This window comes from Ovis canadensis, chromosome 1 (genome assembly GCF_042477335.2).
Source record: "Ovis canadensis isolate MfBH-ARS-UI-01 breed Bighorn chromosome 1, ARS-UI_OviCan_v2, whole genome shotgun sequence".
NCBI classification, from domain to species: domain Eukaryota; kingdom Metazoa; phylum Chordata; class Mammalia; order Artiodactyla; family Bovidae; genus Ovis; species Ovis canadensis.
Window position 1 is genome coordinate 138,251,521 of NC_091245.1, and position 13,232 is coordinate 138,264,752.

The 13,232-nt window shown below is 35.9% G+C and overlaps 1 protein-coding gene across 1 annotated transcript in view; it reads right to left on the reverse strand.

Moving 5' to 3' along the window:
* The window catches only part of NCAM2 (neural cell adhesion molecule 2), a 263,454-nt gene that overhangs the window by 65,083 nt on the left and 185,139 nt on the right, over positions 1-13,232 (reverse strand). The window contains exon 12 of the mRNA XM_069589008.1: positions 4,191-4,310. Coding sequence (XP_069445109.1) covers positions 4,191-4,310 — 120 coding nt within the window. The remainder of the gene's footprint in view (positions 1-4,190; positions 4,311-13,232) is intronic.

Consider the following 13,232-nt stretch of genomic DNA (forward strand, 5'->3'; position numbering starts at 1 on the left):
AATATGTATTAACATAAACATATTAAGTCATAAAGCTATCTAAAATATATACCTACCAGAAATATAATAAATTAGCAATTTTTCATCTCTTCTAATGGACATTTTTAAGCTAGCTATAAATTTGAATAAATAAATTTTATAGTATCCAAACTATACATGGATTTCAAAGTTTTTTTAAAATTCTCACTTTATGAAAATACTAACTTTGGTGTTATTCTTCACACAAAGATGGTCTTATAATAAATATAATATGTTTAATATGAACAGAGTTCCACAGAAGTGGAAGAGGATCAGCATTAGTGTGAATATATTATGAAATGAGATGATTTATATGCTGTTAACATACTATGTTTTCTGTATATAAATTTAAACTTCTATAAAAAAAAGTACAAACATCTTAAAAGGATTCAATAAGAGAATATGAGAAAGACTAAATATGAAGAGTAGGGTTGCTGAGGATTATAAGCAGAGAAAGGATAGCTCTATTAAAATGAGGTTAAGTCATTCTAGGGTAATTTTAGTCAGGAGGTGGGGTTTTGAGTCAAGATCTATTTGCAGAGGTCCTGGTAAAAAAGAGACACTGAAAAAGACTCTGGCATCAGGAATGGAGAATAAACAACATATCTGACATTTTATGATAACCAACAGAAAAGACTTGGTCATAAATTAAGACAATTATTGTAGTCAATTTGACTGCCCTAACATAAGTATATAATAAGCAGAGGATTGCATAGATTGTCATCCCAAACACTCTCCCAATAACATAAGAGAAGACTCTACACATGGACATCACCAGATGGTCAATACCGAAATCAGATTTATTATATTCTTTACAGCCAAAGATGGAGAAACTCTATACAGTCAGCAAAAGCAAGACCAGGAGCTGACTGTGGCTCAGATCATGAACTCCTTATTGCTAAATTCAGACTGAAATTGAAGAAAGTAGGGAGAACCACTAGACCATTCAGGTATGAACTAAATCAAATCCCTTATGATCATAGAGTAGAAGTGACAAATAGATACAAGGGATTAGATCTAATAGACAGAGTGCCTGAAGAACTATGGAGGGAGGTTTGTGACATTGTACAGGAGGCAGGGATCAAGACCATCCTCAAGAAAAAGATATGTAAAAAGGCCAAATGGTTGTCTGAGGAGATCTTACAAATAGCTGAGGAAACAAGACAAGCAAAAGGCAAAGGAGAAAAAAAAAAAAAAAAGATATACCCATTTGAATGCAGAGCTCCAAAGAATAGCAAGAAGAGATAAGAAAGCCTTCTTCAGTGATCAATGCAAGAAATAGAGGAAAACAATAGGATGAGAAAGACTAGAGATCTCTTCAAGAAAATTAGAGATATGAAGAGAACTTTTTATCTAAAGATGGGCATAATAAAGGACAGACATGGTATAGACCTAACAGAAGCAGAAAATGTTAAGAAGAGGGGGCAAGAATACACAGAAGGACTATACAAAAAAGATCTTCATGACGCAGATAACCATGATGGTGTGATCACTCACCTAGAGCCAGACATCCTGGAATGTGAAGTCAAGTGGGCCTTAGGAAGCATGAATTCAAACAAAGCTAGTGGAGGTGATGGAATTCCAGTTGAGCCATTTCAAATCCTAAAAGATGATGCTGTGAACGTGCTGCACTCAATATGCCAGCAAATTTGGAAAACTCAGCAGTGGCCACAGGACTGGAAAAGGTCAGTTTTCATTCCAATCCCAAAGAAAGGCAAACCCAAAGAATGTTCAAACTACCGCACAATTGCACTCATGTTACACACATAGCAAAGTAATGCTCAAAATTCTCCAAGCCAGACTTCAACAGAATGTGAACCAGGAAATTCCAGATGTTCAATCTGGATTTAGAAAAGGCAGAGGAACCAGAGATCAAATTGCCAACATCAGTTAGATCATCAAAAATTGAGAGACTTCCACAAAAACATCTACTTATGCTTTATTTACTACCCCAAGTTCTTTGACTATGTGGATCATGACAAACTGTGGAAAATTCTAAAACAGATGGGCATACCAGACCACCTGACCTGCTTCCTTTGAAATCTGTATACAGGTCAAGAAGCAAGAGTTAGAACTGGACATGGAACAATAGACTGGTTCTAAATTGAGAAAGGATTATGTCTAGACTGTATATTGTCACCCTGCTTATTTAACTTATATGCAGGGTACATCATGAGAAATGCTGGACTGGATGAAGCACAAGCTGGAATCAAGATTGCCAGGAGAAATATCAATAACCTCAGATATGCAGATGAGACCACCCTTATGGCAGAAAGTGAAGAAGAACTAAAGAGCCTCTGGATGAAAGTGAAAGAGGAGAGTGAAAAAGTTGGCTTAAAGCTCAACATTCAGAAAACTAAGATCATGGCATCTGGTCCCAACACTTCGTGGGGAAACAATGAAAACAGTGAGATACCTTATTTTGGGGGGCTCCAAAATCACTGCAGATGGTGACTGAAGCCATGAAATTAAAAGACATTTGTTCCTTGGAAGAAAAGCAACCTAGACAGAATTTTAAAAAGCAGAGACATTACTTTGCCAGCAAGGTCCATCTTGTCAAAGCTATAGTTTTTCCGGTAGTCATGTATAGATGTGAGAAGAATTGATGCTTTTGAACTGTGGTGTTGAAAAAGACTTTTGAGAGTCCCTTGGACTGCAAAGAGATCCAAGCAATCCATCCTAAAGAAAATCAATCCTGAATATTCATTGGAAGGACCAATGCTGAAGCTGAAACTCCAATACTTTGGCCACCTGATGCGAGGAACTGACTCATTGGTAAAGATCCTGATGCTGGGAAAGATTGAAGGCAGGAGAAGAAAGGGATGACAGAGGATGAGATGGTGGATGGCATCACCGTCTCAATGGACATGAGCATGAGAAAGCTCGGGAGTTGGTGATGGATATGGAAGCCTGATGTACAGCAGTCCAAAGGGTCACAAAGAGTCTGACACAACTGAGCAACTGAACTGAACTGATGCATAGATTATATAACGGTGTTTGCTCTGTCACACTCAATTTTCTCAAATTTTTTAACAGTTTATTCAACATAAAGGAAATCTATACTATTTTTTAATTTTTTATTTTTAATTTATTTTGCTTTACAATACTGTATTGGTTTTGCCATACATTGACATGAATCCGCCCTGGGTGTACATGAGTTCCCAATCCTGAACCCCCCTACCACCTCCCACCCCATATCATCTCTCTGGATCATCCCCATGCACCAGCCCCAAGCATCCTGTATCCTGTATCAAACATAGACTGGCGATTCATAACTTACATGACAGTATACATGTTTCAATGCCATTCTCCCAAATCATCCCACCCTCTCCCTCTCCCTCTGAGTCCAAAAGACTGTTCTATACATCTGTGTCTCTTTTGCTCTCTCGCATACAGGGTTATCATTACCATCTTTCTAAATTCCATATATATGTGTTAGTATACTATATTGGTGTTTTTCTTTCTGGCTTACTTCACTCTGTATAATAGGCTCCAGTTTCATCCACCTCATTAGAACTGATTCAAATGTATTCTTTTTAATGGCTGAGTAATACTCCATTGTGTGTATGTACCACAGCTTTCTTATCTATTCATCTGCTGATGGACATCTAGGTTGTTTCCATGTCCTGGCTATTAGAAACAGTGCTGCGATGAACATTGGGGTACACGTGTCTCTTTAAATGCAGTTAAACACTCCAAAACAGGATAGTAATAAGAAGGGGGATTCAGCAGTTATTCTTTTCCTGTGGTCACCATTGCAATGAATTAATTTAGTGGTGCCTTTTTCTCATACTTAGGGTCTATGTAATCCATGGAATACAGACAATGGTAATGCTTCAGCAAAACAGAATGTTAAATTTATCGCACAGATACTTTTTTACTCTCTCTTTGAATATAGACTGAGCACTACAATCTAATTAATCAGACTGAAAAAGTAAGACACTTTCCTGATGGGAACAAATTTACTGTATATATTGCAGTGTGCCTTTTTCTCCCTGCTTCAGAACAAAGTTACTTTTTGTAAGTCTGACATGCCACCATCTTCAGCAGCCACTTCAACAAAGACATAATTCACTTTCTCAAAGTGTTGAAATGTCTCCCTGTATTTTAGTATCCCATTTAAGTTTGCAAGGAAGAGAATGACAACAGAGAGCAAAACACAGATTACTTACGGACTGGTAATGTTTGGAAAATTTCTATTTTACTATAGTCTCCTTGTCCTTTTCCATTTACAGCTGCAACCCTGATTTCATAAGTTGTATTTGGTTCCAGATTGCTCAAAACAACCATTGCTAAAAGAAAAAAAGATATGTCTATGATTAATACATTTTAATAAGTAAAAAAAATCAAACTATTATAAAGTTGAGTGGAACAGTATCACTGAATTAATCTTTCCATGAAATATCTGAATAGCATAAGAGCTATACATAAATGGAAAATGATTTGTGGGCAATTGTCTTCTTCATCTCTATTTTAACTTTTTACCCAGATGCAATAACTTTCAAAGAAGAAAATTAATAGTTCCTTTCATGATACTTACATTCACAAAGTAGAAAATAAAATATATTTTCTTTCATTTTTTCAATATTCAAGAATAAAAAGGATTTCAATAAAACATCTTTACTGAATGCATCTCAAATATTTTGTCTATCCTAATGAAAGCTAAGATGTGTATTTAATGATCTATATCTTGTACTTTCATGTTCAGTTCAGTTCAGTTCAGTCGCTCAGTCGTATCTGACTCTTTGCAACCCCATGAATCGCAGCACGCCAGGCCTCCCTGTCCATCACCAACTCCCGGAGTTCACTCAGACTCGCGTCCATTAAGTCAGTGATGCCATCCAGGCATCTCATCCTCTGTCGTCCCCTTCTTCTTCTGCCCCAAATCCCTCCCAGCATCAAAGTCTTTTCCAATGAGTCAACTCTTTGCACGAGGTGGCCAAAGTATTGGAGTTTCAGCTTTAGCATCATTCCTTCCAAAAAACCCCAGGGTTGATCTCCTTCAGAATGGACTGGTTGGATCTCCTGGCAGTCCAAGGGACTCTCAAGAGTCTTCTCCTTGCTTGGGGCTGGTACACGGTGATGACCCAGAGAGATGTTATGGGGAGGGAGGTGGGAGGGGGGTTCATGTTTGGGAATGCATGTACACCCATGGTGGATTCATGTCAATGGATGGCAAAACCAATACAGTATTGTAAAGTAAAATAAAGTAAAAATAAATAAATAAAATTTAAAAAAAAAGAGTCTTCTCCAACACCACAGTGCAAAAGCATCAGTTCTTCAGTGCTCAGCCTTCTACACAGTCCAAGTCTCACATCCATACATGATTACTGGAAAAACCATAGCCTTGACTAGACGGACCTTAGTCGGCAAAGTAATGTCTCTGCTTTTCAATATGCTATCTAGGTTGGTCATAACTTTTCTTCCAAGGAGTAAGCGTCTTTTAATATCATGGCTGCAGTCACCATCTGCAGTGATTTTGGAGCCCAAAAATATAAAGTCTGACACTGTTTCCACTGTTTCCCCATCTGTTTCCCTTGAAGTGATGGGACCAGATGCCATGATCTTCGTTTTCTGAATGTTGAGCTTTAAGCCAACTTTTTCACTCTCCTCTTTTACTTTCATCAAGAGGCTTTTTAGTTCCTCTTCACTTTCTGCCATAAGGGTGGCGTCATCTGCAATCTGAGGTTATTGATATTTCTCCCGGCAATCTTGATTCCAGCTTGTGTTTCTTCCAGTCCAGCGTTTCTCATGTTAGGATGTTTCAAATCATAATACATCCACTCCCAGCAAACCTCATGTTATAGCAGAAATCCGCAGAGGAATGCTGCATCATTCATAGTCCTGCATTGTAAATATTTCTTGTGAATAAGTCATTGAAACTAATATTCTCTTTGAAACTCAGACTGACTTTCTCCAACCTCTTATATATAAGCCACAATAAAATATTCAATATCAATCAATGAATATATAGGTGAGTGGTATAGAGTTTATTGAAGATATGAAATTCAATATTTAGAAGTCTGATCTCCAGTATAAGATGTTTGAGTCATGTCAAAGAAGTGTCATTCAGCCGATGGTTATAAAAGTGGCTCATTTGCTTGATAACCTCAAATCAAATCAAATTATTTTAATGCTAGCTTGAAGCCTGTCATCTCTCATATTTTTCTCTGAATTTCTTCTTGAGTATTTACCATACCAGCCCTGGATACAACACAACACAAAGGAGAAGAAAGAATCTGAAAAAGTACAGGCATATAAAATTTTATCAGAAATATTCCCTAGGTCATGACAGTCCTTTTAATTTGCCAGAAGGTTTTAAATACATTTGCAGATTTCAAAATTTTGCATCTTTACAAATACCTTTGGTGGAACTAATAAAATTCCACAGTTGCCTCTATCCTTACTGCTTTTGCTAAACAGAGTAAACATTAAAAAGTAGATGTGGAAATGCCTTGATGACCAATCAAAAGGAAGTTATGTCTGGTTTACTCAATAACTTAAAGTCAAATGCGCAGTCAAATGTGCTCAGTTGCTCGGTTGTGTCTGACTCTTTGTGACCCCATCGACTGTAGCCTGCCAGCCTCCTTTGTCCATGGGATTTTTCCATGGGATTTTCCTGGTAAGAATACAGGAGTGGGTTGCTGTTTTCTCGTCCCCACTCAGGGCTTGTACCTGCATCTCCTGTGTCTCCTGCATTGCAGGTGGATTCTTCACTATTATGCCAGTGGGAAAACCTCAAAGTCAAATGATCAATTCATAATAGAAAATATAATCAATCATAAAAGATTAAATCATGAGTAATCAGGCACATACCTGTAAGACTATTAACATGAACAATGACTGAAGATGAGACAAAATGAATAAAATTCCAATATAGTTTATTAACCTGTTTTTGATAATTATATTATAATATATATTCACTAGATGACATTTTTCATTTTAGGTTGAATGAATATACTTAGAGAATTTGATACTTCTTGTGCTCCCTTCTTTTCTCCAATATTATCATATATACTAGATAAATGTTAATGGCAAAAATATGGTTAAGATATCAACCAGACAGATATTAATCCAGTATAGATGTTTTAAAATCATTCAAAAGAATACATTTTCCATAATGAAATTTCCATTTTTATTTCTCATTTTCTCTACTGGGTAAGAAAACTGCACTTGCTTTAGAGAGCACACAGCCTTGTGAAAACCTCAGATGAAAACACACAGTGTCAAAGTTAAAGGAGGCCAACTGAGAAAAACCGGATTAGCAGGGGAATCCAACTGATTAGAAGTTGCAAGGATAAATTGGAAAGTCAGCCTTGAATTCAGTTACTTCCGAAAGGATTTTTTAGGAAACCCAAACACAGTTGGCTGGTGAGCTGGCTTCAGAGAAATATCAGCCCAAGAAAAAGAATTCATTTGCAATAAAGAAATGGTTAGTGGGAGATGAAACTGGTCATGGAAATGGAGAAGGACTCAAACTAAGAGTTAGGCAGCTGAAATGCTAAGAACTTCGAGTCCCACTGAGTTTAAGAGAGAAAGCTTCTGCTCAAGATCTGCATAAGAAGGAATTTAAAAGTTAAAATTGTGTCATATTTTATCATTTAATAAGCTAAAATATAGCAAATTTAAAATCAAAGTGGGACTTCCCCAGTGGCTCAGTTGAAAAATAATCTGCCTGCAATGCAGGAGACCCAAGTTCCATCCCTGGGTGAGGAAGATACCCTGGAGAAGGGAATGGTGACCCATTCCAGTATTCTACCTGGAGAATTCCATGACAGATCTGGCAGGCTACAGTCCATGAGACTGCAAATAGTTGGACATGACTGAGCAACTAACACGTTCAAAATCAAAGTAAGCTAGACCTGCAGAGATTAATGCTTTATAAAAGTGAGTTTAGTTTTCAGGGGTTGTAACAAAAATGCATGGGCCCTTGGACAATCAGTAATGTCACAGAGTAGTTTGTGTTTGTAGCATGGAGACTTATGAGAGACTAGTGCAGAAACTAGCCAGGTTGTAATAACATTTGTAGTAAGACATTTAGTGATGCAGGCTTTAGATGCATGAAAGAAGTCCCATGGCTCTGGATATGATTCCACCACTGACTGAGGTTCAACCAAGTCTTAGGGCTGAGTTTTTCATCTCAACTTCTAAATCAAAACACTTTTATTAAGTTTTATAGAGACAAAAGTATAAAAAATTAGTTGAAAGTAGGTGTAGATTGGACTTCCCAGGTGGCTCAGATGGTAAAGAATCTGCCTGCATTGCAGGAGACCCAGATTTGATCCCTGGTGGGAAAGACCCCTGGCTAAGGGGATGCTACCCACTCTATTCCATTGTTGCCTGGAGAACACCATGGACAGAGGAGCCTGGTGGGCTACAGTCATAGTGATACTTATAAACATTTACACATATAATCTATATACAGAGTATACTACACAAGAATATAGGAAAGTTTGCCATAGATGCTTTTACTGCTACAGACAACTTTGGTATGCAATGTGTTCTCCATATTCTATGATGTAAAGATGCAGCCGCTTACCATTGTTTTATTTATTTATTTTTGGCTGCACTCCACGGCAAGAGGATCTTAATTCCCTGGCCAGCAATCCAACTCATACCACCTGCAGGGGAAGCATGGAGTCTTAACCACTGGACCACCAGGGAATTCCTTTACCATTGTTTTAAAATCACAAGTTTAACTAACACAGCTGTGAGGGACTGGTAATGCTTATATTCAATTGTTTGTCTTTATACAAACAAGAAAAGCAACAGAATTTAAATCACACAATTTTAATTCCAAATGCAATTTGTCATTTCTTCAGAAGCCTGGAGGTCAGACTATTCATCTTTGCAGATTAAAAATGAATAACAATAGTGTTATCAAAGAATCAGAGCATATCAAATTAAGGAAAAAGCTGATATTACTTGGATTAAATACTTGAAGCCCATCTCCTACTACCCACCCCATAACTACACACATTAAAAAAAGGTACCCTACGTGAATGATCTGAATGATTTGAGTAAAAGCTCTTTGTGGCTTGGATTGTCAGCATTCCTCTTCCTCTCATATTTCATAGAGATCGTGAGGCACTTTGAGTACCTCTCTACTTCTGCCATAGGGAGACTCATTTCTTGAATCACAGAATGATCAATTCACAATTGATTTTATCCATGTTGCTCTTATTAATATTTTTGTTTTCTGTGCTAAGACTCTTTTCTAATAACTGAATTTCACAGCAGAGCAATTTGAGGAGGAGAGAAGCAACAAGGGTACAATGATGGTGAGCAGTTATTACAACACTGGGCTAAAGGTAAAGCAGAGGGGGAGGCCTTTTATAGAGGACTTTGCAAATTATAGGGGAGCGACATGGAAGTAAACCGGTTGAAGCCAGTTTTATAAAGTTTATATACAACAAGTCAGTCTGTTTTTGAGTTCTGACTCTAAAGGTTTTGGTACAATAACCCTTATTATGAGGCTTATTAACATTGTGTGAACATAAGGATTACTGTGTGAAATGGAAAGAACTCCATAAGTTGGGGCTCATTTAAAGAGAGGGAAAGGTAAGGATTCAGGGGAGGCAAAGCCTGTGTCTGTAATTTGGCTTGTCTTTCTTAAATGAGAGGATATATATGTTAAATTGTCCATAATTTACTGACGTATTATCAAACATAAGGTTTCTGAATACACAAGGTAGGGCTTGAAAGCAAACCACCACTTGAAATACAAAGACCTTGTACTCTATAATAGAGCCCCTCAAATTATGAAGTTAGTTAATGAAAGACTTTCTTTTCCCCAGTGTGTCCATACAATAGAATAACAGAACCACAAACTAAGGTGTGGGATGGGTTCTTTCTCTATAATTTATTCAAAATTCAAACTCAAAAATTAGGTGAAAGTAGGTCTAGATTACAAACCACTAAAAGTTCTCTAAGGACAAATGGCAAACATTTAAGTCTTTCATAGTTATATTCATGCTGATTTAGAACCATAATGCAATTCTTCTGAAAATTATAAACAACCATGAATTCTCCTTTGACATGGCAACAAGGGCAAGTTCTATAAAAACGCTGGTTTCTCTCACTAATGTAATGTTTCTGATTGATTTAAATATAACTGTATTTTATAAATGGCCATTTTGTTATCTGGCTATAAATGTAAGGAGTTCAGCAAATACATGGCAATAATGTATTGAGATACACTAAAAAACAGTGACATTTTAACTGACAAATGAAAGGAAAATAGAACTTTTTAAACATTATTTTTACAAGTATGGAAATAATATTACTAGAGAGAAAAATTTGATTTGTAGTCTCTAAGAAGAGAATTGAGTTTTATTAAAAGAAGTTGAACAAAATATATTTTGTTTAGAAAATGGATTGTCAGTTCCTCCCTTTGGCTGTCAAGAGAAGCAGAGGCTATTGAATATTTACAGCTCTCAGAGTGAGGTAAATTACATGTTAATATTTACAAACTAATTAGGTTTAGCAAAAGTCTAAAGTTAGATGAAAATTTAACCTTACTCTCTTCACTCTCTTAAACCCCAGATCTCTCCATGGGTTTTTTGTCCATGGGTCATTCAATGTAGAGATAAGGACTCCCTTGGTGTAGAACTGCTGTATCATCCATCTAACATAGAACTGTTCAGGTTATCACAAACTTGGAAAACATCAGATAGCCATGAACAATCACAAAGCTTGTCTAGGATAGAACTGATCATTCCAAATTTCACCTGCTCTTAATCTCCTCAGATAAATCTGTAAATATCATGAAATCCCCAGAGTTCCTCATCTGAGATTCAACTTTTGTTGTGTAAACAGTTAAAATAAGAAACAAGACAAGATAGCTTTTTTTGGAGAGAGAAAATTGTCTTACTCCTTTCTGCAGAAGTTTACAACAGGTTTGAATAAAAATAAAAGTAATGTTTTAACATTTATTTCCATAATGCCTAATTTTGACCTCAGTTATTCTTTACATACATGAAAATAATACATTGGGATTATTCACTATTAATGCAAAATGTCTTCAAGTTTTCTTAAGTGGTTTATGCAAATACTCATCTCAGTTCAACTATATTTTCATGTATTCTTGAAAGTATACATTTCATTTTTGCACAAATTATATAGTCTTTAAAGATTCCGTCAGTAGCAAAAGAATATGATCTCACTTTTTAAAACTATCTTAAAGATTTTTACAGATCATAATATATAAGTTGTTTAAATACATCCTATGGGCTTCCCAGGTGACACAGCAGAGTCAAAAGAACCTATCTGTCAATACAAGAGACAAAGATGTGGGTTTGATCCCTGGTTCGGGAAGATTCCCTGGTGTAGGAAATGGCAACCTACTCCAAAATTCTTACTTGGGAAATTCCATGGACAGAGTAGTCTGGTGGGCTATGGGGTTGCAAAGAGTTGGACATGACTGAGCATGCACAGATATAAATATATATACTATTAATATAAATAAGTTTAGGGATATATTATTTATAATAAATAATTCAAATGAATATATTCCTTGATGAAGAGTAGAAAGAAAAAGTAAATAATCATGTACTATTTGTGTTGGGCTTTAACTAAAACAATATATTGATGACACTATTTTAAAACCACAGCTCATCATTTCTGAATTTATTTAAGTTTCTTCTTTCCTGTACTGCTTTTCATGTTCTTTTTCACTGTGAGCATAAACAATGCATAAAAACAATAAAACAATTTAACAATTGTCTTGAATTAAATAGCTTCTCCTTGAAATATACTTTTTGCTAAAACCTTGTTTAAAATAAAGAATAATTTCACCAAAATTATTTTCATAAACTATTCATAATTTTTACATTTAAAATATAATACTTCTTACCACATAGAAATTATTCATCTAATGGAGTTTGACTGATTTTCTTTAGGATCCACTTAGTATATAAATGATGATAGATAAATAATTACCAAAATTTTTCTTCTATAATCTAAAGTAATAGTTTTTTATAAAATACCCATGAGAAGTATCTTGAATAACTAAAAGTAATCAGAATATTATTTTTTTCATTCACAAATATGCTAATTTCCCAAAATATCCGAACAAAATTATGTTTTTATGTTATAAACTTTTTTGTTTTTCTCCTTTTTTGCGGGGGGAAGGATTTAGGAGCTGAGGTTAAAGCGTTTGTAACTAAATGTCCCTCTCTGCACCATGGCTATAAAAACTCAAAGCCACATTTTAGCTATTTAACCTCTTAATAAATGTTATTAAGTCTGTCTAGTCAAAGCTATGTTTTTTCCAGTAGTCATATATGGATGTGAGAGTTGGACTATAAAGAAAGCTGAGTGCCTAAAAATTGATGCTTTTGAACTGTGGTGTTGGAGAAGATTCTTGAGAGTCCCTTGGACTACAAGGAGATCCAACCAGCCAATCCAAAAGGAAATCAGTCCTGAATATTCATTGGAAGGACTGATGCTGAAGCTGAAGCTCCAATATTTTGGCCACCTGATGCAAAGAACTGACAAACTGGAAAAGACTCTGATCCTGGGAAAGACTAGGTAGGAGGAGAAGGGGACAACAGAGGAAGAGATGGTTGGATGGCATCACCAACTCAATGGACATGAGTTTGAGCAAGCTCTAGGAGTTGTTGATGAACAGGGAAGCCTGGTGTGCTGCAGTCCATGGGGTCTCAAAGAGTTGGACACAACTGAGTGACTGAACTGAATCGAATAACAATTATACATATTTTTTATGTTATCAATTATGCCTTCTACTTTGGATTCTGAATGCTTTACTGAGAGAAGCTTTCTATTGTAAGATTCTTATGGCCAGAACACATAGCACACATATTGTATGCATTGTCTCTTGCCCTCACAGAGCCTACATATTTCAAATGCATAATGAGAAGGCAATAAAGAGTTTTTGAATTGACATTTTAAAACATATGCTAAATAAAAGCTTACTTAAAAACTGATCCTAAACAGACATTTTCTAAATCTACACTTGTTATCCTTGATCCCTAGTTTATTCAATTTATTCTTGCATTACTGAACATTTAAAGAACATTTTACTTCCTCAAATAAAATGGTTTGTTTTTTCAAAGAATCCACCACTCAAATTCTATTTGATGATATATCATTGTATACCTAGACAAGTCCAGATCTGTTGTATCCTTCATTTCACAGATAAATAAATGCGGGCTCAGAGGATCAAACAGTCAAGAAGTAGCAAAGTGTGGATT